Source organism: Pleurodeles waltl, chromosome 9 (genome assembly GCF_031143425.1).
Source record: "Pleurodeles waltl isolate 20211129_DDA chromosome 9, aPleWal1.hap1.20221129, whole genome shotgun sequence".
Taxonomy (NCBI): Eukaryota; Metazoa; Chordata; class Amphibia; order Caudata; family Salamandridae; genus Pleurodeles; species Pleurodeles waltl.
This window is the reverse complement of record NC_090448.1, coordinates 1011504466-1011531086: the sequence shown is the minus strand read 5'-3', so window position 1 is coordinate 1011531086 and position 26621 is coordinate 1011504466. Positions and strand designations below refer to the sequence as shown.

Sequence of the window (26621 nt, the reverse complement as noted above, 5' to 3'; positions counted from 1 at the left end):
TGCGGAGCAGTTGCGGTAGAGGGGCTGCAGATAGAGGCTGCAGGAGTGGATAGGGGGGGGGGGTCCAGCCTGACCAAGCAAGCAGGCTCAGGTCTCACAAATCGGGGAGATGTGGGGACACCCTAGGTTCTCTTCTCCTCAATCTGGTGCAGAAGTGTCCTGAGGCATTGGATCTTTGTCTCTATGTCAGAGGGGGGGCGTGCAAAAGAAGGCTGCATGTCCTCTGTGGGAAGGTGTGAAACCCATAATGGACTTGGTCTCTGGAGAGGCTGGGGGTCATGCTGGCACCGTTGGCCCACTTCAAGTTGGCGGGGGGGGGTTAGGAGGGCTTTGAGATCTCCCTTCTGAGGGAAGCCAGATCTGTATACCAAGGGCAGCAGACGTCTTTGAAGCCCATCGCCTTGGATTGCAAATTTGCAGGACATCATGTTGGGATGGGTGTTCTAACACCCCTGCCAAACCAGGCTTTGTTCCTGTCCACCAAAGAGCAAAGGCTCTCACCCTTGGGGGGGGTCAGAAACCTGTCTCTATTGGCGGCAGGCCAGTTAAAACTAGTCAGCCAGCACACAGGTAAATGGTAGGTTTTTCAGCAGGCATCTCTAAGGTGCCCTCTGGGTGTAAGTATTAATACATCCATCACTGGCATCAGTGAGGGTTTATTACTACGAGATGTTTGATACCAAACATCCCTATTTTTCAGTGAACCATCATGTAGCTGGGAAATCCGTACTGACCAGTTTCCAGCACATACACCTAAAATTGATTCTGTGTTCATTCACTATGACTAAGAATCGACAAAGACATAGCAAGGGTATACCTGCTCTTGCAGGTATGTCCTCACATGTAATATAATGCACCCTGACTTAGGGCTGTAAGGGTGACTTACATATATTGCATGCAGTGTTAGGGGCATGGCACACAAGCTCTGTGTTATGCCGTGTATTCACTTTTAGATGCACCAAGACACACAGTCTGCAATGGCAGTCTGCATGTGCTAGGTGAGTGGTCCCTGAGGGTGGAACAAAACATGCTGCAGTCCTTGGGGACCCTCTTTGGTACCCATGCCGTAGGTACCATTTACTAGGTACTTACAGGGTCGCAAAAGATATTGCCAATTGGGTAACAATTGCACAGTTTTAGGGAAAGAGATCCGGCACTAGGGGCCTGGATAGCAGGAACTCAGTGCACTTTCAATCAAAATTGCATCAATTACCATGCAAAGAGTGGAGGTGACCATGTCAAAAAGGGGCACTTTCCTACAGGTTAAGGCCACAATTATCTTTTAATGAAGTGGATGTGGGGGCTTGAGGAAGAGGGTGCACTGGGTGCTGCAGGGGGCAATACTTAAACTGTAGTGAGGTGGAGGAACTAAGAGGGTTTCTGAGATATTAGAGAGTAAGAGGGAGAAACTGTAAACTTCTCACTTGTATAGCGCACTACTCACCAGTTAGGGTCTCAAGGTGCTGTACGCATACCGCTGTGGAACCCCTCCTGGCTTTTCCGTGTGAGGCACCCACTCCTAGGCAACCCCCAGGGTGAAGCCAGGCATCCAAGCGCTGTCAGGGCCATTGTGGAGATTATGCAAGCTATTGCCCAGAGTTACAGAGTGGGGCCCTCAGAGGCCAGGCCTGGTCAGAGAACTGGGCATAAGTAAACATCTTAGACAAGGCCAGGCAAAGGGCGGAGTTTCCATCTTTCTTGTCTGGAAGCATTTTATGTAGCAGCATCCGTCTTGAGCACACCTATCCCAGTTTATAAGCGCAACCGAGTTTTCCAAGAAAATACCCAGCAGATCATACTAACTATGCAAACCTGTAAAGGGTAGTGGATGTGTTCTCAAAATTAAGATCGCGGCTTTATCAATTTCCAGCTCCATTCAGACAGGTAACTGAGATTTTAATGTACAGCAAATACGACTTTGAGCTTCCTTTGGCTATTATGGTTGCAGGGACAGGTTTGTTAGGTAACGACGTTGTGATGGTTTGATAATTTAGATAAGACCTGACTTTATTAATTCAAGAGGTTCGTATTTATTAGGGAAAATACGCCCCTTTCATGCAGGTTCAAAAATATACTATGTACAGGTCACCACCCAGACGGCTTACGGTCACTTCCCACTATTGTAATAATGTTACTGCACCGAAACTGGTTGGAATGATGGGAGCATCAGAGCGTGGAGTAGATATAACGTCATTTATTACGTCTGAGCCTCATGGCACCACCAAGAGCACACAATCTGGTGGCACGTGCTGATGGTAAGACATGGCACAGCCGCTGCATCGAAAAGAGAGCACGTTGCTCGTTTAGGGTGGATAGCACCAGGAATCACAGGCCAAAATTGGACAGCCTTTGCTAAATCAGAACGGCAAAGGAAGTTGCACAGGTCATGCAGGATGGTGCGAAAGATGCTGTGGATACTTACTTCCTTCTAAGTAGAAAATCAGCAAAGACAGCATGGGCCAAGACAGAAGAGAGAGAGGGAAAAAACAAAGCAAAAGCAAAAAAGAGAGAGCACACATCACAAAGGTTCAGCCTTAGCAATTCACACAAGCTGTGGCCAGGGTAGGGAGGGAGGAAATTCCACACACCTCAGAGGTGGAAACCTTCAGAACCTTCTTCTTCAAAGCTGGCACCATGTATAAATAATGGTGCCTAACTCTTCAGTACACATCCGGATTCCGGATCAGTGGAAGACTCAGAAGAATGACTTCTGTGCTGCTCTGCTGCAACTCCATCTTAAACTCAGGACCACTACAGTGATTCCTAGGCCTAGCTGACTAACTTCCTGGTCCAAGAGTCAGCAACAGAAAAGGTTCCAACCACCTTGAACCCTGCACCTGCACTCTGTCTGCTGTGAGTCTTGCTCCTCATATGGTGCCACCCCAATCCTGCACCCTTGGAAGTGGGCCTGAAAGTGCTCTGCCAGCCCAGCTGTGGTCTCTTGGGCAGTACCGATGCAGCACAATGCATGTCCTTGCAGCTCTTCTGAACTGCAACTGCAACTGCACAATGCATCTCCGATACAGGATTTAGAATTGCAATTCTTCGTTGATGGTATCCTTGATGACGCGGGACCTCACATCATAAGTCCAAGTGACGGCTTCATCAGAAGCACTGTGCCCTGGACCTCGCATCACAGCCCACAGCTTCTCGGACTGCCACCGAGTGAGGTATTTCCACCTCAGGATCCCGCAACACTCCGCAACCAGGATTTAAGGGACTTTGTTCAGCAGCCCTAATTTGGCCCATGTATCTGGCCTGATCTTCATCGTGGTCAGCCCGAACTTGTGACTTTGTGACTTTGTCCCAGTCCGGTGCGATCACAAACACAGCAGGTGCTTTGTGCTTCTCAGCACTGTTTTCACTTAAATCTTTATAATTGCACACCTCTGGTTCTACTGATTTGACTCGTTTTGGCCTCAAATAGTTTATTAAATGGTACTATGTATTTTTTTTTATTTTTAATTACTTGTGTTGTGTTTTCACTTCATTACTGTTTGAAGTACTGCATAAATACTTTTCACACTGCATCCAAGTTAAGCCTGACTGTTTTTGTGCCAAGCCACCAGAAGGTTAAGCACAGGTCAATCTGTGGTTTGCTTGAGTTTCTGCCTGACAAGAATTGTGGTTGCTGCTTGAGTAGGGTCTCATCCCCCCCCACCCCCCATCAACAAGTATCCCAATTTCCTACACATCGGTTATGAGAAGGTCCACAGAATGTGGACCTGTATACTCCACACACAAAAAATCAGACTTGGAAAGAGAAGCAATAAAGGAAGTGATAGTAAGGTTGGCTTACAGGTGATCAATTCAATAGAAAAGTGGCAAGAGCAAACTAGACCAAGCAAACATAGTATCGAGTGAAGTACTGGTCATCACATGGGTCAGAAGAACTTTAAATACTAAGTGGGTGCACACTAGGCTGTGGGGAAAAGAGCTGGAACTCGGAGATCAGCAGAAATGTAGGCCTCGGGGAGCGGTCAATGGTGGGAGGAAGGGGTTGTGTGAGAAGTGGCAGTAATTTCTCATCTGCAATATTCCATCAAGTGATGGGAGGAATTGGGAATCAGAGCCATGCAGCATATGAGACTGAACACCAGGCATTGTCTGAGGCTGCATGGGAACAATGGGAAGCCCCTTCCACCAAATAAGCTGTACCTTGGAATAAAGGTGGCAAGCATATCAGGTAGTGGAAGATGAAAAACATATGGACCTGCATTGATCTTTTACTAAATGTGGAGTTTCACCAAGGGGCACAGCATGGAGCAGGAGGCCATGCAGGGACCAAAAGGCACTGCTTCACTTCACACTGTTCTTTATTATGGAGCATTCGGTCCAGATGTTGGAAATGCAGATGCTGCAGCACGGACCCAAAAAAAAAGATAGCAGGCCGCTACCAATGTTCTCTCCAATTTTTTTCCTCTGTGTGCAGAAGTGTGAGGTCTCACGTGCACTGCAGCCAAGGCTGCGTGCACCAAGAAAATTACCATGCATGTAATGCAAGAAGTGGCAAGTAGTGCAGGCTTAAGCTTATTGTTTAGAACAACAACGATGCAGATTGGTAACAGCAAGTATTGTAGCAAAGATGCCACGGGCCCTGGTGCACGTAAAGAAAGTTGCCCCTTTAACTGCAGTTTGGATAGTAAAATACACAAATTTACTAGGCCTGGGCAAAATTTTAATTATGCTGGTGTAATAAGAGTAATTTTAGAAATTCTGCATTACTGTTGTGATCTGGAATTACCGATAATTATTTGAGCAGGCATAACTGAATAATTAAGAGTAATTTAAGGTAAAATGGACACAGAAACACATTTTTGGGGAAGCTCCTGCTGGTGTGCATGGGTTTTTGCATTTAGTGCTGTTTTCTTACTGCAAAATGCATCCTGTGATCCATTTTGGATGAAAGAGTGCATTATGTGTTAAGAAAATAGCAATAAATGGTGGGAGTACGTTGGTAGAAAAATCCTATCTCAAAAGCACCTTTAGCGAGTGTGAGTAGCTGCTCACACTGCTGTTCATGTTCTGGTGCATTTAGCATAATTTCTTAGTGCAAATTACATCTGCAGGTCCATTCTGGACACAAGGGTGCATTTTTTCTGCTAAGAAAATAGTGCTAAATCCTGGGTTACACTTCTTGTATAATTCTGCGTGATCTTGTGTAATTTTGCTGTAATTCTGTTATAGCAAATTATGTGAGTTACAACTACTCCTACAATTTACACAATTCAATGAGCCCTAGTGCCACTGAACCTACTGAACGAATGGTAGCTACACTGCTGGTATTAGCAGCAGCTCATGCACAGTACATGAAAACAGTGAACAGGTGCCCTCAAAAGAAAATGCTACAATTAGTGCTGTCCAGATGCATATCTTTCATTGCGGCACCACGTGCTGTGACAATGGGGCATGGAGAGCTGACGGACCTACTAAAAGTAGATTTTTTATGTATTTTACAGTGCAAACAGCAGCCAAGGGGCCCATTTTCTTCCTTGCACTAGGTCTTATGCCATACTAGCTATGCCACTGGTGCTGTCCATCCCAGTAAATTCCACTAGCATTCTAGGATAATGGTAATAACAACATTAACAATATATTTAACAATCTGAGATATTTTATGTTTCCCTTTCAATACAAACTGGTACAAATGAGATGGAAACATGGAAAGAAACAGTATACCCGTCTGTCCAGGGCTTCATAAGCAACGTAGAAATTATGCACATAAGAAAGTAGCTTCAAACGCATGAGTTCAGAATAGGAGGTGTTTATACGAGGCTTGTTTTTTATTTAATAGACTATAATGGTGCACTGTCTATACGTATATGGGCCACATACATGGTGCACATGGCAACTTGCTTGCCTCTCAGCTGAAGGCAGCATTGTTAGGAGGGCAGGGTAGGAATGGTTCTAAGTTCATGTTTGAGAACTGTGACTTAATAAGTGCATCTTAGTGCAGTGATATAATGTGACCTATTAATATCAAAGTACTGCATGTTAGACAAAGGTGCTTTTTGAATTTAATGTGACTTCATTATATTTTTTCTGATGCATGGTTTACTGCTTAACATTTCAGCACTCAGTTCCTACACGAGCGAGCTAAAAAATAAATTAGCCAGCTGGGCCTTTGCACTGATGCAGAGAGAGTGAGCTGGTTCATCTTTATCTTTTGTTTATTATCAGCCCCAGAAGTGAAAATGGGTTGCCCAATAAGAGCAGAAGCAATCCCTTCAGCAACAACTGCCCGTAGCAAACACAAGAAAATGCCCTGTGCAGGGACTTAAAAAACAAACATTATAACTGTTAGAAATGGGGTCTTTGGTTGACAGTCAGGTTACCCCCTGTTCAAGCAAGGACCCTCACTCTAGTCAGGGTAAAAGAGAATCACCCTCAGCTAACCCCTGCTTACCCCCTTGGTAGCTTGGCAGAGCAGTAGGCTTAACTTCAGAGCGTTAGGTGTAAAGTATTTGTACCAACACACACAGTAACTTAATGAAAACACTACAAAATGACACAACACCGGTTTAGAAAAATAGGAAATATTTATCTAAACAAAACAAGACCAAAACTACAAAAATCCGACATACACAAGTCAAGTTATGAATTTTTAAAGATTAAACTCAAAAATAGCGCTTAGAAACAAAAATGCTTCAATGAGATGTTAACACGGCGTCGTGACGGAGTCGTTCCCAACAAGCCAACACCAGCGGCGCCGGACACGGAGTCGTGTAGACCCCCAAGTACAGTACCTTTGGTGTAGAGTGAAAACAAGCCGAGGCGTGAAGTCAGGAATCGCGGCGTCTGTGAAAAACGTTGAATCCGTGCACTTCAAGCGGCGTCAGTCACGACGTGGTGCGGCGACTTCCACGGAGTCGCGGACTTCAGCGGGGCTGCTGCAGCGACGGGCCTGCGAAGAGTGTCGTGTTCCAGCGAAGGTCACGGCGTCAGGTGCAGGCGGCGTTACCGGATTCAGCAGCGGCGGCCCTCTTACTCTGGCAGAAGCAGCACTGCAGGAAAGCTCCACAAAGCACAGTCACAGGCAGGGCAGCACTTCTTCCTCAGCTATCAGCTCTTCTCCAGGCAGAGGTTCCTCTTGGTTCCAGAAGTGTTTCTAAAGTCTGTAGATATGGGTGCCCTTCTTATATCCATTTTAGTCTTTGAAGTCACCTTTCTTCAAAGGGGACTCACACCTACTTGTTAAATCCTGCCTTGCCCAGGCAAGTCATCAGACACACAGCAGGGGGTTGGAGCCGGCATTGTCAGAGGCAGGCACAGTCCTTTCAGATGAGTGACCACTCCACCCCTCCCTCCTAGCAGAGATGGCTAATCAGGAAATGCAGGTTACACCCCAGCCCCCTTTGTGTCACTGTCTGGTGTGAGGTGAAAAACAACCCAACTGTCAAACTGACCCAGACAGGGAATCCACAAACACGGCAGAGTCACAGAATGGTTTAAGCAAGAAAATGCTCACTTTCTAAAAGTGGCATTTTCAAACGCACAATCTCAAAATCAACTTTACTAAAAGATGTATTTTTAAATTGGGAGTTCAGGGACCCCAAACTCCACATGTCCATCTACTCTCTAGGGGAATCTACACTTTAATCATATTTAAAGGTAGCCCCCATGTTATCCTAGGAGAGAGACAGGCCTTGCAACAGTGAAAAACGAAGTTGGCAGTATTTCACTGTCAGGACATATAAACCACATTACTATATGTCCTACCTTATCCATACACTGCACCCTGCCCTTGGGGCTACCTAGGGCCTACCTTAGGGGTGCCTTACATGTAAGAAAAGGGAAGGTTTAGGCCTGGCAAGTGGGTATACTTGACAAGTCGAATTTACAGAGTAAAAATACAGACACAGACACTGCCTTGGCAGGTGTGAGACATGATTACAGGGTTACTTGTGTGGGTGGCACAACCAGTGCTGCAGGCCCACTAGTAACATTTGATTTACAGGCCCTGGGCACCTCTAGCGCACTTTACTAGGGACTTAACAGTAAAACAAATATGCCAATCATGGAGAATCAATTACGTACACATTTTAAACAGGAGCACTTGCACTTTAGCACTGGTTTGCAGTGGTAAAGTGCCCAGAGTAACAAAAACAATAAAATCAGAGTCCCGCACCCATCAACAACCTGGGGAATAGAGCCAAAAAGTTAAGGGAGACCACGCCAAGGATGAAAAGTCTAACAATAACCAAGACCTTGCTAGATGTAAAACATCCCTCAAAAAAATAAGTGCTGCTATCATGAGCACATACCGAGGCAATGACGAGCGTCATGCCCATACACTGAATAATGCCAATTAGTCCACTGCCGTAGAAAGAATATTCTTTAGAGGCGCCGCTGCTACCGCCTGTGTACCCATGTATCCCCCGCTGCCTATCTCTAACATTAATGCAGCAAGTGGCATGTGCTGCTGCCACTTTGTAAGGAAATGCCTCCTTGGCATGGTTGCCCCCTGACTTTTTGCCTTTGCTGATGCTATGTTTACAATTGAAAGTGTGCTGAGGCCTGCTAACCAGGCCCCAGCACCAGTGTTCTTTCCCTAACCTGTACTTTTGTATCCACAATTGACAGACCCTGGCATCCAGATAAGTCCCTTGTAACTGGTACTTCTAGTACCAAGGGCCCTGATGCCAAGGAAGGTCTCTAAGGGCTGCAGCATGTCTTATGCCACCCTGGAGACCTCTCACTCAGCACAGACACTCTGCTTGCCAGCTTGTGTGTGCTAGTGAGGACAAAACGAGTAAGTCGACATGGCACTCCCCTCAGGGTGCCATGCCAGCCTCTCACTGCCTATGCAGTATAGGTAAGACACCCCTCTAGCAGGCCTTACAGCCCTAAGGCAGGGTGCACTATACCATAGGTGAGGGTACCAGTGCATGAGCATGGTACCCCTACAGTGTCTAAACAAAACCTTAGACATTGTAAGTGCAGGGTAGCCATAAGAGTATATGGTCTGGGAGTCTGTCAAACACGAACTCCACAGCACCATAATGGCTACACTGAAAACTGGGAAGTTTGGTATCAAACTTCTCAGCACAATAAATGCACACTGATGCCAGTGTACATTTTATTGTAAAATACACCCCAGAGGGCACCTTAGAGGTGCCCCCTGAAACTTAACCGACTATCTGTGTAGGCTGACTAGTTTTAGCCGCCTGCCACAAACCGAGACATGTTGCTGGCCCCATGGGGAGAGTGCCTTTGTCACTCTGAGGCCAGTAACAAAGCCTGCACTGGGTGGAGATGCTAACACCTCCCCCAGGCAGGAATTGTCACACCTGGCGGTGAGCCTCAAAGGCTCACCTCCTTTGTGCCAACCCAGCAGGACACTCCAGCTAGTGGAGTTGCCCGCCCCCTCCGGCCAGGCCCCACTTTTGGCGGCAAGGCCGGAGAAAATAATGAGAAAAACAAGGAGGAGTCACTGGCCAGTCAGGACAGCCCCTAAGGTGTCCTGAGCTGAAGTGACTCTAACTTTTAGAAATCCTCCATCTTGCAGATGGAGGATTCCCCCAATAGGGTTAGGATTGTGACCCCCTCCCCTTGGGAGGAGGCACAAAGAGGGTGTACCCACCCTCAGGGCTAGTAGCCATTGGCTACTCACCCCCCAGACCTAAACACGCCCTTAAATTTAGTATTTAAGGGCTACCCTGAACCATAGAAAATTAGATTCCTGCAACTACAAGAAGAAGGACTGCCCAGCTGAAAACCCCTGCAGCGGAAGACCAGAAGACGACAACTGCCTTGGCTCCAGAAACTCACCGGCCTGTCTCCTGCCTTCCAAAGATCCTGCTCCAGCGACGCCTTCCGAAGGGACCAGCGACCTCGACATCCTCTGAGGACTGCCCCTGCTTCGAAAAGACAAGAACCTCCCGAGGACAGCGGACCTGCTCCAAGAAAGGCTGCAACTTTGTTTCCAGCAGCTTTAAAGAACCCTGCAAGCTCCCCGCAAGAAGCGTGAGACTTGCAACACTGCACCCGGCGACCCCGACTCGGCTGGTGGAGACCCGACACCTCAGGAGGGACCCCAGGACTACTCTGATACTGTGAGTACCAAAACCTGTCCCCCCTGAGCCCCCACAGCGCCGCCTGCAGAGGGAATCCCGAGGCTTCCCCTGACCGCGACTCTTTGAATCCTAAGTCCCGACACCTGGGAGAGACCCTGCACCCGCAGCCCCCAGGACCTGAAGGACCGGACTTTCACTGGAGGAGTGACCCCCAGGAGTCCCTCTCCCTTGACCAAGTGGAGGTTTCCCCGAGGAACCCCCCCCTTGCCTGCCTGCAGCGCTGAAGAGATCCCGAGATCTCTCATAGACTAACACTGCGAACCCGACGCTTGTTTCTACACTGCACCCGGCCGCCCCCGCGCCGCTGAGGGTGAAATTTCTGTGTGGGCTTGTGTCCCCCCCGGTGCCCTACAAAACCCCCCTGGTCTGCCCTCCGACGACGCGGGTACTTACCTGCAAGCAGACCGGAACCGGGGCACCCCCTTCTCTCCATTCTAGCCTATGTGTTTTGGGCACCACTTTGAACTCTACACCTGACTGGCCCTGAGCTGCTGGTGTGGTGACTTTGGGGTTGCTCTGAACCCCCAACGGTGGGCTACCTTGGACCAAGAACTGAGCCCTGTAAGTGTCTTACTTACCTGGTTAACCTAACAAATACTTACCTCCCCTAGGAACTGTGAAAATTGCACTGTGTCCACTTTTAAAACAGCTATTTGTGAATAACTTGAAAAGTATACATGCAATTTTGATGATTTGAAGTTCCTAAAGTACTTACCTGCAATACCTTTCGAATGAGATATTACATGTAGAATTTGAACCTGCGGTTCTTAAAATAAACTAAGAAAAGATATTTTTCTATATAAAAACCTATTGGCTGGATTTGTCTCTGAGTGTGTGTACCTCATTTATTGTCTATGTGTATGTACAACAAATGCTTAACACTACTCCTTGGATAAGCCTACTGCTCGACCACACTACCACAAAATAGAGCATTAGTATTATCTCTTTTTGCCACTATCTTACCTCTAAGGGGAACCCTTGGACTCTGTGCATGCTATTCCTTACTTTGAAATAGCACATACAGAGCCAACGTCCTACATTGGTGGATCAGCGGTGGGGTACAAGACTTTGCATTTGCTGGACTACTCAGCCAATACCTGATCACACGACAAATTCCAAAATTGTCATTAGAAATTCATTTTTGCAATTTGAAATTTTTCTAAATTCTTAAAAGTCCTGCTAGGGCCTTGTGTGTTAAGTCCCTGTTTAGCATTGTCTTTTAGAGTTTAAAAGTTTGTTAAAAGTTTGAAATTAGATTCTAGAAACAGTTTTAGATTCTTTCAAAAGTATTCCAACTCTTAGCAGAATAATGTCTGATACAGAGATGCAGGTGGTGGAACTCGACACCACACCTTACCTCCATCTTAAGATGAGGGAGCTAAGGTCTCTCTGTAATATCAAAAAAATAACCATTGGCTCCAGACCTACCAAATTTCAGCTCCAGGAGCTGTTGGCAGAGTTTGAAAAAGCCAACCCCTCTGATGATGACATCACAGAGGAAGAAATTAGTGACTTGGAGGCCAATGTCACTCCTCCAGTCCTAAATAGGGAGAACAGGACCCCTCAAGTCCTGTCTCCAACTGTGTTAGTCAGAAATAGTGAGTCCCTCACAGGAGGGTCCCACATTTCTGAAATCACTGAGGATGCTCTCAGTGAAGATGACCTCCTGTTAGCCAGGATGGCCAAAAGATTGGCTTTAGAGAGACAGCTCCTAGCCATAGAAAGGGAAAGACAAGAGATGGGCCTAGGACCCATCAATGGTGGCAGCAATATAAATAGGGTCAGAGATTCTCCTGACATGTTAAAAATCCCCAAAGGGATTGTGACAAAATTTGAAGATGGTGATGACATCACCAAGTGGTTCACAGCTTTTGAGAGGGCTTGTGTAACCAGAAAAGTGAACAGATCTCACTGGGGTGCTCTCCTTTGGGAAATGTTCACTGGAAAGTGTAGGGATAGACTCCTCACACTCTCTGGAAAAGATGCAGAATCTTATGACCTCATGAAGGGTACCCTGATTGAGGGCTTTGGATTCTCCACTGAGGAGTACAGGATTAGGTTCAGGGGGGCTCAAAAATCCTCGAGCCAGACCTGGGTTGACTTTGTTGACTACTCAGTGAAAACACTAGATGGTTGGATTCAAGGCAGTGGTGTAAGTAATTATGATGGGCTGTACAATTTATTTGTGAAAGAACACCTATTGAGTAATTGTTTCAATGATAAACTGCATCAGCATCTGGTAGACCTAGGACCAATTTCTCCCCAAGAATTGGGAAAGAAGGCGGACCATTGGGTCAAGACAAGGGTGTCCAAGACTTCAACAGGGGGTGACCAAAAGAAAGGGGTCACAAAGACTCCCCAGGGGAAGGGTGATGAGACAACCAAAACTAAAAATAGTAAAGAGTCTTCTACAGGCCCCCAAAAACCTGCACAGGAGGGTGGGCCCAGAGCCTCTTCACAAAACAATGGGTACAAGGGTAAAAACTTTGATCCCAAAAAGGCCTGGTGTCATAGCTGTAAACAGCATGGACACCAAACTGGAGACAAGGCCTGTCCCAAGAAAGGTTCCACTCCAAACTCCCATCCAGGTAACACTGGTATGGCTAGTCTCCAAGTGGGATCAACAGTGTGCCCAGAGCAAATCAGGGTCCACACTGAAGCTACTCTAGTTTCTGAGGGTGGGGTGGATTTAGCCACATTAGCTGTCTGGCCGCCTAACATGCAAAAATACAGACAGCAACTCTTAATTAATGGGACTAGAATAGAGGGCCTGAGGGATACAGGTGCCAGTGTCACCATGGTGACAGAGAAACTGGTTTCCCCTGGCCAATACCTGACTGGAAAAACTTACACAGTCACCAACGCAGACAATCAGAGAAAAGTACATCCCATGGCAATGGTTACTTTAGAATGGGGAGGGGTCAAGGGCCTGAAACAGGTGGTGGTCTCCTCAAATATCCCAGTGGACTGTCTGCTTGGAAATGACCTGGAGTCCTCAGCATGGGCTGAGGTAGAACTAAAAACCCATGCAGCAATGCTGGGTATCCCTGAACTGGTGTGTGTGAAAACAAGAGCACAATGCAAGGCACAGGGTGAACAAGTAGAGCTGGAGTCTGGAAGAATGGCCCAGCCTACCAAGAGAACAGGAAAGTCAGTTGGGAAACCAACTACAACACAGCCAAAGAAAGGGAACCTCTCTTCTCAGGAAGAAGTTCTGCCCTCTGAGGGAACTGAGCCTTTGGAGCTTGAACCTTACCAGGTTGAGCTCTTGGGCCCAGGGGGACCCTCAAGGGAGGAGCTGTGTAAGGGACAAGAAACCTGTCCCTCTCTTGAAGGCCTTAGGCAGCAAGCTGCTGAAGAGTCCAAAGGCAAGAAAAATGGAACACATAGGGTCTATTGGGAAGATGGACTCCTGTACACTGAGGCCAGAGACCCCAAACCTGGTGCCACTAGGAGAGTGGTAGTGCCTCAGCTGTTCAGGAAGTTCATCCTAACATTGGCCCATGACATTCCCCTTGCTGGACATTTGGGACAAACCAAGACGTGGGAGAGGTTAGTCAACCACTTCTACTGGCCCAATATGTCCAACATGGTTAAGGAGTTTTGCCTCTCCTGCCCCACCTGTCAAGCCAGTGGTAAGACAGGTGGACATCCAAAGGCCCCCCTCATTCCACTTCCAGTGGTGGGGGTTCCCTTTGAAAGAGTGGGTGTGGACATAGTTGGTCCACTAGAACCTCCCACAGCCTCAGGAAATATGTATATCCTGGTAGTAGTGGATCATGCTACCAGATATCCTGAAGCTATTCCCCTTAGGTCGACTACTGCCCCTGCAGTAGCCAAGGCCCTCATTGGTATCTTTACCAGAGTGGGTTTCCCTAAGGAGGTGGTGTCTGACAGAGGTACCAACTTCATGTCAGCATACCTAAAGCACATGTGGAATGAGTGTGGAGTGACTTATAAATTCACTACACCATACCATCCACAAACTAATGGCTTGGTTGAGAGATTCAACAAGACATTAAAAGGCATGATCATGGGGCTCCCAGAAAAACTCAAAAGGAGATGGGATGTCCTCTTGCCATGTCTGCTTTTCGCTTACAGAGAGGTGCCACAGAAGGGAGTAGGATTCTCACCCTTTGAACTTCTGTTTGGTCATCCTGTAAGGGGACCACTTGCCCTTGTTAAAGAAGGCTGGGAGAGACCTCTCCATGAGCCTAAACAGGACATAGTGGACTATGTACTTGGCCTTCGCTCTAGAATGGCAGAGTACATGGAAAAGGCAACCAAAAACCTTGAGGCCAGCCAACAGCTCCAGAAGTTTTGGTATGACCAAAAGGCTGCACTGGTTGAGTTCCAACCAGGGCAGAAAGTCTGGGTTCTGGAGCCTGTGGCTCCCAGGGCACTCCAGGACAAATGGAGTGGCCCTTACCCAGTGCTAGAGAGGAAGAGTCAGGTCACCTACCTGGTGGACCTGGGCACAAGCAGGAGCCCCAAGAGGGTGATCCATGTAAACCGCCTTAAACTCTTCCATGACAGGGCTGATGTGAATCTGTTGATGGTAACAGATGAGGATCAGGAGGCAGAGAGTGAACCTCTCCCTGATCTTCTGTCATCAGACCCAAAAGATGGCACAGTAGATGGAGTGATCTACTCAGACACCCTCTCTGGCCAACAGCAAGCTGATTGTAGGAGAGTCCTACAACAGTTTCCTGAACTCTTCTCCTTAACCCCTGGTCAGACACACCTGTGTACCCATGATGTGGACACAGGAGACAGCATGCCTGTCAAAAACAAAATCTTTAGACAGTCTGACCATGTTAAGGAAAGCATCAAGGTGGAAGTCCACAAGATGCTGGAATTGGGAGTAATTGAGCGCTCTGACAGCCCCTGGGCTAGCCCAGTGGTCTTAGTCCCCAAACCTCACACCAAAGATGGAAAGAAAGAGATGAGGTTTTGTGTGGACTACAGAGGGCTCAATTCTGTCACCAAGACAGATGCTCATCCAATTCCAAGAGCTGATGAGCTCATAGATAAATTAGGTGCTGCCAAATTCTTAAGTACCTTTGACTTGACAGCAGGGTACTGGCAAATAAAAATGGCACCTGGAGCAAAAGAGAAAACAGCATTCTCCACACCTGATGGGCATTATCAGTTTACTGTTATGCCCTTTGGTTTAAAGAATGCCCCTGCCACCTTCCAAAGGTTGGTGAATCAAGTCCTTGCTGGCTTGGAGTCCTTTAGCACAGCTTATCTTGATGATATTGCTGTCTTTAGCTCCACCTGGCAGGATCACCTGGTCCACCTGAAGAAGGTTTTGAAGGCTCTGCAATCCGCAGGCCTCTCTATCAAGGCATCCAAATGCCAGATAGGGCAGGGAACTGTGGTTTACTTGGGACACCTTGTAGGTGGAGGCCAAGTTCAGCCACTCCAACCCAAGATCCAGACTATTCTGGACTGGGTAGCTCCAAAAACCCAGACTCAAGTCAGGGCATTCCTTGGCTTGACTGGGTATTACAGGAGGTTTGTGAAGGGATATGGATCCATTGTGACAGCCCTCACTGAACTCACCTCCAAGAAAATGCCCAAGAAAGTGAACTGGACTGTGGAATGCCAACAGGCTTTTGACACCCTGAAACAAGCAATGTGCTCAGCACCAGTTCTCAAAGCTCCAGATTATTCTAAGCAGTTCATTGTGCAGACTGATGCCTCTGAACATGGGATAGGGGCAGTTTTGTCCCAAACAAATGATGATGGCCTTGACCAGCCTGTTGCTTTCATTAGCAGGAGGTTACTCCCCAGGGAGCAGCGTTGGAGTGCCATTGAGAGGGAGGCCTTTGCTGTGGTTTGGTCCCTGAAGAAGCTGAGACCATACCTCTTTGGGACTCACTTCCTAGTTCAAACTGACCACAGACCTCTCAAATGGCTGATGCAAATGAAAGGTGAAAATCCTAAACTGTTGAGGTGGTCCATCTCCCTACAGGGAATGGACTTTATAGTGGAACACAGACCTGGGACTGCCCATGCCAATGCAGATGGCCTTTCCAGGTTCTTCCACTTAGAAAATGAAGACTCTCTTGGGAAAGGTTAGTCTCATCCTCTTTCGTTTGGGGGGGGGTTGTGTAAGGAAATGCCTCCTTGGCATGGTTGCCCCCTGACTTTTTGCCTTTGCTGATGCTATGTTTACAATTGAAAGTGTGCTGAGGCCTGCTAACCAGGCCCCAGCACCAGTGTTCTTTCCCTAACCTGTACTTTTGTATCCACAATTGACAGACCCTGGCATCCAGATAAGTCCCTTGTAACTGGTACTTCTAGTACCAAGGGCCCTGATGCCAAGGAAGGTCTCTAAGGGCTGCAGCATGTCTTATGCCACCCTGGAGACCTCTCACTCAGCACAGACACTCTGCTTGCCAGCTTGTGTGTGCTAGTGAGGACAAAACGAGTAAGTCGACATGGCACTCCCCTCAGGGTGCCATGCCAGCCTCTCACTGCCTATGCAGTATAGGTAAGACACCCCTCTAGCAGGCCTTACAGCCCTAAGGCAGGGTGCACTATACCATAGGTGAGGGTACCAGTGCATGAGCATGGTACCCCTACAGTGTCTAAACAAAACCTTAGACATTGTAAGTGCAGGGTAGCCATAAGAGTATATGGTCTGGGAGTCTGTCAAACACGAACTCCACAGCACCATAATGGCTACACTGAAAACTGGGAAGTTTGGTATCAAACTTCTCAGCACAATAAATGCACACTGATGCCAGTGTACATTTTATTGTAAAATACACCCCAGAGGGCACCTTAGAGGTGCCCCCTGAAACTTAACCGACTATCTGTGTAGGCTGACTAGTTTTAGCCGCCTGCCACAAACCGAGACATATTGCTGGCCCCATGGGGAGAGTGCCTTTGTCACTCTGAGGCCAGTAACAAAGCCTGCACTGGGTGGAGATGCTAACACCTCCCCCAGGCAGGAATTGTCACACCTGGCGGTGAGCCTCAAAGGCTCACCTCCTTTGTACCAACCCAGCAGGACACTCCAGCTAGTGGAGTTGCCCGCCCCCTCCGGCCAGGCCCCACTTTTGGCGGCAAGGCCGGAGAAAATAATGAGAAAAACAAGGAGGAGTCACTGGCCAGTCAGGACAGCCCCTAAGGTGTCCTGAGCTGAAGTGACTCTAACTTTTAGAAATCCTCCATCTTGCAGATGGAGGATTCCCCCAATAGGGTTAGGATTGTGACCCCCTCCCCTTGGGAGGAGGCACAAAGAGGGTGTACCCACCCTCAGGGCTAGTAGCCATTGGCTACTCACCCCCCAGACCTAAACACGCCCTTAAATTTAGTATTTAAGGGCTACCCTGAACCATAGAAAATTAGATTCCTGCAACTACAAGAAGAAGGACTGCCCAGCTGAAAACCCCTGCAGCGGAAGACCAGAAGACGACAACTGCCTTGGCTCCAGAAACTCACCGGCCTGTCTCCTGCCTTCCAAAGATCCTGCTCCAGCGACGCCTTCCGAAGGGACCAGCGACCTCGACATCCTCTGAGGACTGCCCCTGCTTCGAAAAGACAAGAACCTCCCGAGGACAGCGGACCTGCTCCAAGAAAGGCTGCAACTTTGTTTCCAGCAGCTTTAAAGAACCCTGCAAGCTCCCCGCAAGAAGCGTGAGACTTGCAACACTGCACCCGGCGACCCCGACTCGGCTGGTGGAGACCCGACACCTCAGGAGGGACCCCAGGACTACTCTGATACTGTGAGTACCAAAACCTGTCCCCCCTGAGCCCCCACAGCGCCGCCTGCAGAGGGAATCCCGAGGCTTCCTCTGACCGCGAAACTTTGAATCCTAAGTCCCGACACCTGGGAGAGACCCTGCACCCGCAGCCCCCAGGACCTGAAGGACCGGACTTTCACTGGAGGAGTGACCCCCAGGAGTCCCTCTCCCTTGACCAAGTGGAGGTTTCCCCGAGGAACCCCCCCCTTGCCTGCCTGCAGCACTGAAGAGATCCCGAGATCTCTCATAGACTAACACTGCGAACCCGACGCTTGTTTCTACACTGCACCCGGCCGCCCCCGCGCCGCTGAGGGTGAAATTTCTGTGTGGGCTTGTGTCCCCCCCGGTGCCCTACAAAACCCCCCTGGTCTGCCCTCCGACGACGCGGGTACTTACCTGCAAGCAGACCGGAACCGGGGCACCCCCTTCTCTCCATTCTAGCCTATGTGTTTTGGGCACCACTTTGAACTCTACACCTGACTGGCCCTGAGCTGCTGGTGTGGTGACTTTGGGGTTGCTCTGAACCCCCAACGGTGGGCTACCTTGGACCAAGAACTGAGCCCTGTAAGTGTCTTACTTACCTGGTTAACCTAACAAATACTTACCTCCCCTAGGAACTGTGAAAATTGCACTGTGTCCACTTTTAAAACAGCTATTTGTGAATAACTTGAAAAGTATACATGCAATTTTGATGATTTGAAGTTCCTAAAGTACTTACCTGCAATACCTTTCGAATGAGATATTACATGTAGAATTTGAACCTGCGGTTCTTAAAATAAACTAAGAAAAGATATTTTTCTATATAAAAACCTATTGGCTGGATTTGTCTCTGAGTGTGTGTACCTCATTTATTGTCTATGTGTATGTACAACAAATGCTTAACACTACTCCTTGGATAAGCCTACTGCTCGACCACACTACCACAAAATAGAGCATTAGTATTATCTCTTTTTGCCACTATCTTACCTCTAAGGGGAACCCTTGGACTCTGTGCATGCTATTCCTTACTTTGAAATAGCACATACAGAGCCAACGTCCTACACACTTGCTTTGCAACTTTTGACCCTCTGCAGCCCCAGGCACTGCCATGGAAGAGAAATGCTAAACTACTGCTGTCCTTTACCACATTGGTCTGCTCTTCTACTGAAAGCGCCGCCACTTCTCCCTGTGCATTTTCAACATGAGTGTTATTGTACTGCTTGTGTTTTTAGAAAAACAGCAGCTCAAAATGGTTTCTGTATGAAGTGTGCGCGCTTCACATTAGAGATTGCGCGCTACGGGAAGTTTGTGTGCGTGCGCACACACACCTTACAGGAAACACTGGCAGCTCCTACGTAGATGCTGAACAGATCGCACCGCTACAGCACAAATTCAGTCAACAGCATACCCACAGATAGAAGTCAGTTTAAGAAGTCTGACGCCAAATGGATGTCAAACAAGAGTCTCCAATAAGAGATGCAGAGTAATTGTTGACCAAGGAGCTAAAAATATTGCTTGTAATGTGACCAGGCAGAATGGTGGTATGAGAAACAGAGCAGAGAAAGAAGGGCTGCAATACAGTCACTGAAATTTCTCAAATGAAACAACCACTCACACGTAGGTCAGGACATTCAACCAGAAGGTGACACAACGAAGATAAACAGCAGGAGCATGGGCACTCTCCGTCTATGGGTCATCTGGGGGAGGGAGTACAACAAGTGCAACAATACTTGCAGCAGAAGCAGGGACCGACACCTTCACATTAGGTTGCAGTTCAACTAAGATAAAGGGTCCACTTATTTTTTTGTTTTGTTGATAAGGAAATCGGGGCTTGGATATCCAGGCTTCTGATGAAAGAGCACCCTTTCATACCTTCATCTGCAGTGCATGATACAGGTGTGAAAAGAGTAAGCTACAAAGGAGTCAAATAATATGCCTCTTATCGAGGTCAAACAGAGAGCTCTCCATCTTGCTTTTCAGTGCCTGAACTTATATTAGACCAGATAAATGGGTGATAACAGTTGACAATTTTAGGCCACTCAAGTCATCAAACAGGGGTTGTAAATGCAAATAAGTCAAGTGTTTCGCAGAGAACATTCAACGGGTGTCATATGATTTTATAGCAAAATAATGTTTTGTGAAGGATAGGTATTTAAGCGTTTGTCATGAACAACGTGTGTTTTAGTAAGCACGTTTATTATACACAATGGAGGATTTATACATAAAAGCAAGCCAGTCTGGCAATGTCTTATAACAATGCATTGTAACACAACAAGCTTATACATACCATTGCCACATTGCTATCCAAAGGTTGCGACTTCCAATGACTTCTGTGTTTATGCAAACTCTGTGTTATGGAAAAACAAAACAGATTCACATTGGACAACTCTATAAAGCGTTTTTAATTCCCTCCACTCACCACAAACATTTGCACTTTGGCTGCTATAGTAGCTCATATTTGCATTTCTACACACCAAGATCAACATCAAAAGAGTATGCTACAGTAAAATTAGCAGTCTATTAAGGAAAGAGGCAAATCTTTATTGCCATACCAAACTCACACTCATACAGTGGCAGAAACATTTTCATTGGAAGACCTGTCTTCCATATAAAGGTTTCAACTGAAGCAGATCTGTTTTGAGCCTAGGGTGGATCAAAATCATGCAAGCACTCGTACCACTACCACGATTTTACAGCATTCCCATTTATTTGATGGCATATGCATGTCAATAGGACATTGATAAGTGAAGTGCTTTAAAAAAAATCCTGTCTGCTGGCAAGCGGCAGACAGTGAACACATGGTAGTTTTGTCCGACCAAAGACAAGAAGCACATCCTCCAGTTTGGACTGACCAGAGCTGGTGCAATGGTCAGAATGGCAGTCTAATGTACTAGCCGTTGGCATGATCGATCTTAAGATTATTTATTTAAAAAAACAAGAAAAAAAAAAAAAATCAAGCCAACAACTATCTGCCTGTAATAAGGGGAATTATGGGCATGAAGTTAAGTTGCAGTGATAATCAAAATAAAGTGCAGTGAACAACTGCTATTATTGCAGCGCTGAGACCAAAATGATCATACCAGACACTTTATGCTTTTTTAAAACTGGCAAAAAATGAAGGGACTAGTAGAAGTAGTAGTAGTAGTAGTAGCAGCAGTAGTATAAAAACAGACTAAAACCACAAAATAAATCATTATACAAAATGCATCAAAAGGAAAACAAGAAACTGAAAAACAGTTTTCAAGATTTCAGTAATCCTGCTTTTGTTAGGTAGGTGTTTTGCTTTTACTAATGAACGAGCTAACAAAAATCTCTGGAATGCACTTCTCAGTTCAAAGAAGACACATTATTATTCCACCACGAGGTTCCTAAAATGGAGGTTAGCATGTTAAAAGCACACATTTAAAAATAGTCACAGCAATGAAAAGAAAATATACTAAAATGATTCTCAACTGCAATGTACACAGCAAATATATGTAGTTATGATTATGCAAAGCAAATAATGAAGCCACAATTTATAATGGGGAAAAATATGGGCACGTTATAACAGAAGTGTCTAAAGCTATGATAAAGTCAATAGGGAGTTAAACTGAATACAAAATGTACTCTGCAATTGGTGAATACTAGACAGCTAATCCAGGTGCAAAGTGGTGCAACACAAAGTCAGTGGTCAAAAACACATTTCACTACAGTAGGTAAAACGAATCCATAAATGATTTAACTACTTTAAACTCCATTGCTGGGTCACCATGTTCACAAAGTTTATACAAACATCAAAGGCAGTGGGCCCAGGCTTCTTCATAAGTAACAGGATGTCTGCTAACCTCGGTAAAGAGAGTACACAGAGCCACCAGCGGTCAGAATTCTCTACCATGGTAGCCCCCCCCCCCCCATTTCCTGCCAGGCATGCTCCTTCGCGATTATTGTTAGTGCAGATTCATTTCTTATACTCTCCATGTACTATATCAAGTCTACAGAAAAACAGGAGGCTAAATAACACCACTGTGTTTCCCCTCAACTGCATTTGTAATAGCCTTAGATCCAGTTAACCCTATCATTACTTTTAGTAGGGAGGCAATGAAGGTGGCAGGTTACCCTCACCAGTTACTAGTGTGGAAATGTAAAAATGTTCATTCTTACCTGGCGAACAGCTGAAAACTGAGCCACTTGCTGATGCTGCCATTTCAAACTTGGGCAATATCCTTCAGGGGCCGGCTGGCATCCAGAAAGCTACACAACAGAGGTTACAAATGGTTTGTCAAGAGAGTCATAGCAATGCTTTCTTTTATTAATCAGAGAATTACATTAGAGAATATCTATAGCTTAGAGAAATCTGTTTAAGGGAAAGCTGGAAATTAAACATTTTGGCTACTAAATCTCCTCTATGCTACAAAACACAGATTTAGAGCATTAAGTGAAAATCGAACAATGTTGTAAATAAGAATACATGTGTTAGAAATTACTTAACTGAGCATCTGATCTTAATCTCATGCCAGGCAAGGTTTTCCTTAAAAATAGTGCAGGTGGAGATCCAAGATGGCCGTGGGTCCCAATACTCCCACGGACTACCAGTTCCTAAACCTGCACATACAGCTCTTCATTGTATTGCTTCTTGGAGGCTATGGAAATAAAATCCCCAAAAGGCAGATGGTGGGGAGGCAGCCCCTTGTTGGCTTTAGTGCAGCGAAGAATCGGGTCCTTTTTAATTCTTTTGACTGTTGGTGCCATGTGTTCCATTGTACCATATGAACATCAAAGAACAGGCAGATGAGTGGGTATGGGTGCAGACAATCTTTTTTTTCATGCCCACAGATGAACCACAGCCCCAATCAGTGGTTCTTCTTGGGAAAAGGGGGAGTGAAGTGGCTCGGGGTGACAGACTGTGTGGTCTCAGGAGACCTGTTCTTAGTGTGTGAGTTCTAAAAGTAGAACACAAGTCAGTGAGTTCTACCATCCATCCAGGCTTTGGTAGGTAAAGGGCATGAAAACAATATGCCACTGGAAAACATGCATATATGCAGGCCCTACACAATTAAAAGGTGTGGTTGAGCTAGATCGCAGGACAGCAATCCTAGGCAATTTGAGAAGGGGTGAGAAACATCGGTCTGGGCACAGCCAAGTCACTTGATACAGATTCACTGAGTGCATCAATGGATAAATTGATGGGTGACATTTGGAGTTCCAGGGAAAAGGGAAGCCATGAGTCATGTGGCTACACGTTACCCTTGAGGCTGAAGTACATCTACTTTCATTTTGGAGGATCTCGGGTGGTCATTTAGTCATTAGCAAATATCCACAAGGTGAAGCCACTTCTGTTGTTTCTGGAGATGTTCCTCGCTACCTTTGCCAGGAAAAAAGCCGATGGAGATTTAAATAGAGCTGTGCACAAAAGGCACTTTGAATTCAGCTATATTCCCAAATGTACTAAAAACGACCTCTAGAGCATGAGATGTGTGTTTTTGTAGGTGAAAGCAGACAGATCCTTCTACAGACGAATGAACAAGGGAGACAGATGACTGCTGCACTTGAGTTATTACTCTAGGCCTAAGTTACAGTGTTAAGTTTGGAGAAGGGTGTCTACGGAAAGTCTGGCAACTTGTAGACTTTTATGAAGATATTTTGACCGTTTCTCTGCAGTCCCCTTTCTTGTGCCTGGAAGCTCTTCTGGAACACTGTAGCTCCGTATACAGTAATATAGGTTTTTTAATACTAATTAAGTACAGTTTGTGGTTGAATACATAACCTGTGCTTTGTTTTACTTGTTTGACTAATAAAAATGGTTTAAACCTAAATATAGTGCAGCTTGCAACAGGGTTTGACTTAATAGCCCTTTATGAACTTCTATTTGTAACCAAGTGTTCAGGACTTTACAACTAAAAAGTATCAGAAAGTTCGCAAGGATTCCAGAATCTAAAAAGGGAAAAGTATGCACCATCTTCATTAAAAAGTACTCAAAACTAAACAGAAAAGGATGCAATCAGAGAGCAACTGCAGACACAAAAGATTCACTTCAGTTCTAAATATTTACAGAAAGCCAATCCTTGATGTATACATACAACAGGAGCAAGACTTAGTTGTAGGATTGAGAATTTGCAATAGGGAGGGCTGTGGCTGTGCAGACAGCGTTCAAACAACCCCCTCTATGTTTAAAGATGGCTTGCACAGCCACACGACCGGTGTGAGGTGATGTCAAATCCCTAGCAGCAGAGCCCTGCCCAAAATAACTAGGGGATCACTTAAAAAAAGTGGTCCTGTTCCGCCCCTTCCTTACCACTAAGTATCAAGCACCAACTACCATGCAGTTTACCTCTATGTCAACTAGTGAAACTGTGCCACCCCTTCTTATGCTACATAATTTTCTGTAAAATCAAACTCATCTACAAATGAGATAGCTGCTTTTTTGGTGGAATATCTTTTGGAGGGAAAGTGGAATGAACAACCAACAAGATGAAATTTAAAGCTGACAAAGTTTCCTGTACCAAATCTCATGCCTGGTGTCAATATTTAAAAACATACCACTACCACGACCCCCCCACAAAAAAAGACATTGTTTATGGGGAGACCAGAGCAAACAACGTTAAACATCTCCACCTTAATAATTGAAATTGTGTTCTCCTCCCACCCAGAGTATTTCTGGGAGACACATTCCAGTCTAAGCACCAGGAGAAGGAGACTTCGATGTACAATCGTATGTTTTGCTTGGTGCGCACCACCCCTGTAAAAGTACAGAAGCCAGCTTCAAAGTATGCAAAGGTGTTGAGTATTTGAAGAGAGCAACCTGCAGCTTGCATTATATAACCAAGTATCGGGAGTCCTGCCGATCCTCAAAAATTGATCTATGCTGAGGGTCAGGTTGTCTTTCTGCTCTGCAGCATCAGCAAGCCGATGCAGAGCACCTATTGCCCCAATTAAGAGATGGCCCCTTTCAGCGGTACTGTCTGTTAGAAGCAGAGATGGCAAGGGAACTGTTGTTTTTATGCAGCAGCTAACATGCGTTTTGCTTTCTGCACGAACCTATCAGTAGCGAGACAGTCTGTACACTTTTCATTAGTTGTTTTAACTGTACATTTATGTGAAAGCAGGCCCCAAGTATACCAGTGGATTGCAGAAGGACATGGAACAAATGAGCCAGGATAACAGCGAGACGGAAGAAAGAAGGAGCTGGGGGCTGGGAGGGACAAACAAAAGGGGTGGAAAGGCTGCAGAGGAGAAAAGGCAAGAGATAGGCCAAGTGAAGTGAAAGAAGGATGGAGACACGAGGAAAGGGTGGTATATAAAAAAAAAACTGAGTGGAAGAAAATAACATAAGACGAGCAAAGGAAAAAAAAGGGTAAATGGTTGAGGGGACATAAAAGATACAAGATATGGCTTCTAGGAAAACCTGGGAGAAGAGGCCTGACTGAAAATGGAGAAGGCGGAGAACAGGAACAGAAAATAAAAGAGACAACAGCTAAGTGAAGGGCAAGAAATGATAAGAAGAGCAAGGACCGATGTTAGTCTGCTTGCCTACATCAACAGGGTAAACCACTATTCAGAATTTCCTTGAGCATTCTGTAATTTGAGACTGAAGTCCGTTATTATTCCTATAATATATATCTTTAAACCCGCAATTATGCTTGATGACAGCCAAAGACTGTCAAGCCATGTACCATACATGTGCTTTTTTGTTTGGGGGGGGGAGGGGGGAAAAACAGTTTATGTATTTGACTGGCGTCTGTCAGGGAATGGATTCAAGTGACAAAGATCACCTCCGTGGTGTCACTTCGGCCCATATCTAGGGCAGTCACAACACCCCATTAGCCTGTGCTAAACAAATCAGTGCTGGTGAGCAATATCTTCTGAGGTGGGCTTGAGTCGGACTGAAAATCTCCCTACAGCCAGCACGCGTGTTACATGATTCGCACATGATGAGTGAGAAAATGTGAGAGGGAGAAACATTATGTTCTCACTTTCTTGATTAAGGATCATCACACTTCTTCCTATCTCCCAATGCCATAGCTTGAGGCTACAACAAAGGACTACTTTTCTGGGACCCTGCCCCTGTCAAGTTTCAAACTACCACCCCTGAAAAATCCAAAGCGGTTTTTAACATTAATCAAGGGGAAGGGAGTCTCTGATCAAACTCCCCTCCAGTCATTCTTTGTGTGAAAGCGGACGGCTTCTGACCATTGAGCAATGCTTCTCTGTGTGTCAGAAGGCTGTCAAATCTGGTCAAAGGAGGTTCATTGTTCCTGGGAGATAATTATGCAGGCACTCCTCCTCCGCACCTTACCTGGCTGGCAGGAGTAAGAAGGAACCCAATTATAACTTACTGCACGTATTCTACAACAAGTAGCTAAAATCAGCAGACCAGTTTGGTAATTAGAATAAATTATCAACATTTCTGACATTTGTACTACAATTGTAAGTTTGCCAAACAGTTATTTTTCAATAATTAATACAATATCATAAGAATGGTATTTCTAAGCAGTTCCAAGCCAAACTTATAACATAAGGAGGCTCTCAAAACAAAGCAAACACACTCCTAAAACATGCAAGCTGTGCATTTTTCATATCTGAATCAAAGCATTAAGCCACTGGCTTTTACACCTGACTTATTTACTGCCTGACAAAATTACTATTTAACTGTGAAAACAGGTAATTTCACACTGTGGCCGACCCAAAGTTTCAGAACAATAGGTTATGTATGCAAATTGTAACATTTTTGCACGCAATGCATTTTAGGTAATAGTTTTAATAACTGTTTGTGTTTTATGTTGCAAAGCACACAGGTGTTTAAAGTCGGATATATGAGGCAAGCTTCTTA

General features: G+C 45.9%; 1 protein-coding gene across 1 annotated transcript in view; it reads right to left on the bottom strand.

Annotated features, from left to right (window-relative positions):
- GEMIN2 (gem nuclear organelle associated protein 2) overlaps window positions 1-26621 on the bottom strand; it is a 148812-nt gene that overhangs the window by 98645 nt on the left and 23546 nt on the right. The window contains exons 3-4 of the mRNA XM_069208611.1: window positions 21956-22045; window positions 20103-20162 (exon numbers count right to left, since the gene is read on the bottom strand). Coding sequence (XP_069064712.1) covers window positions 20103-20162; window positions 21956-22045 — 150 coding nt within the window. The remainder of the gene's footprint in view (window positions 1-20102; window positions 20163-21955; window positions 22046-26621) is intronic.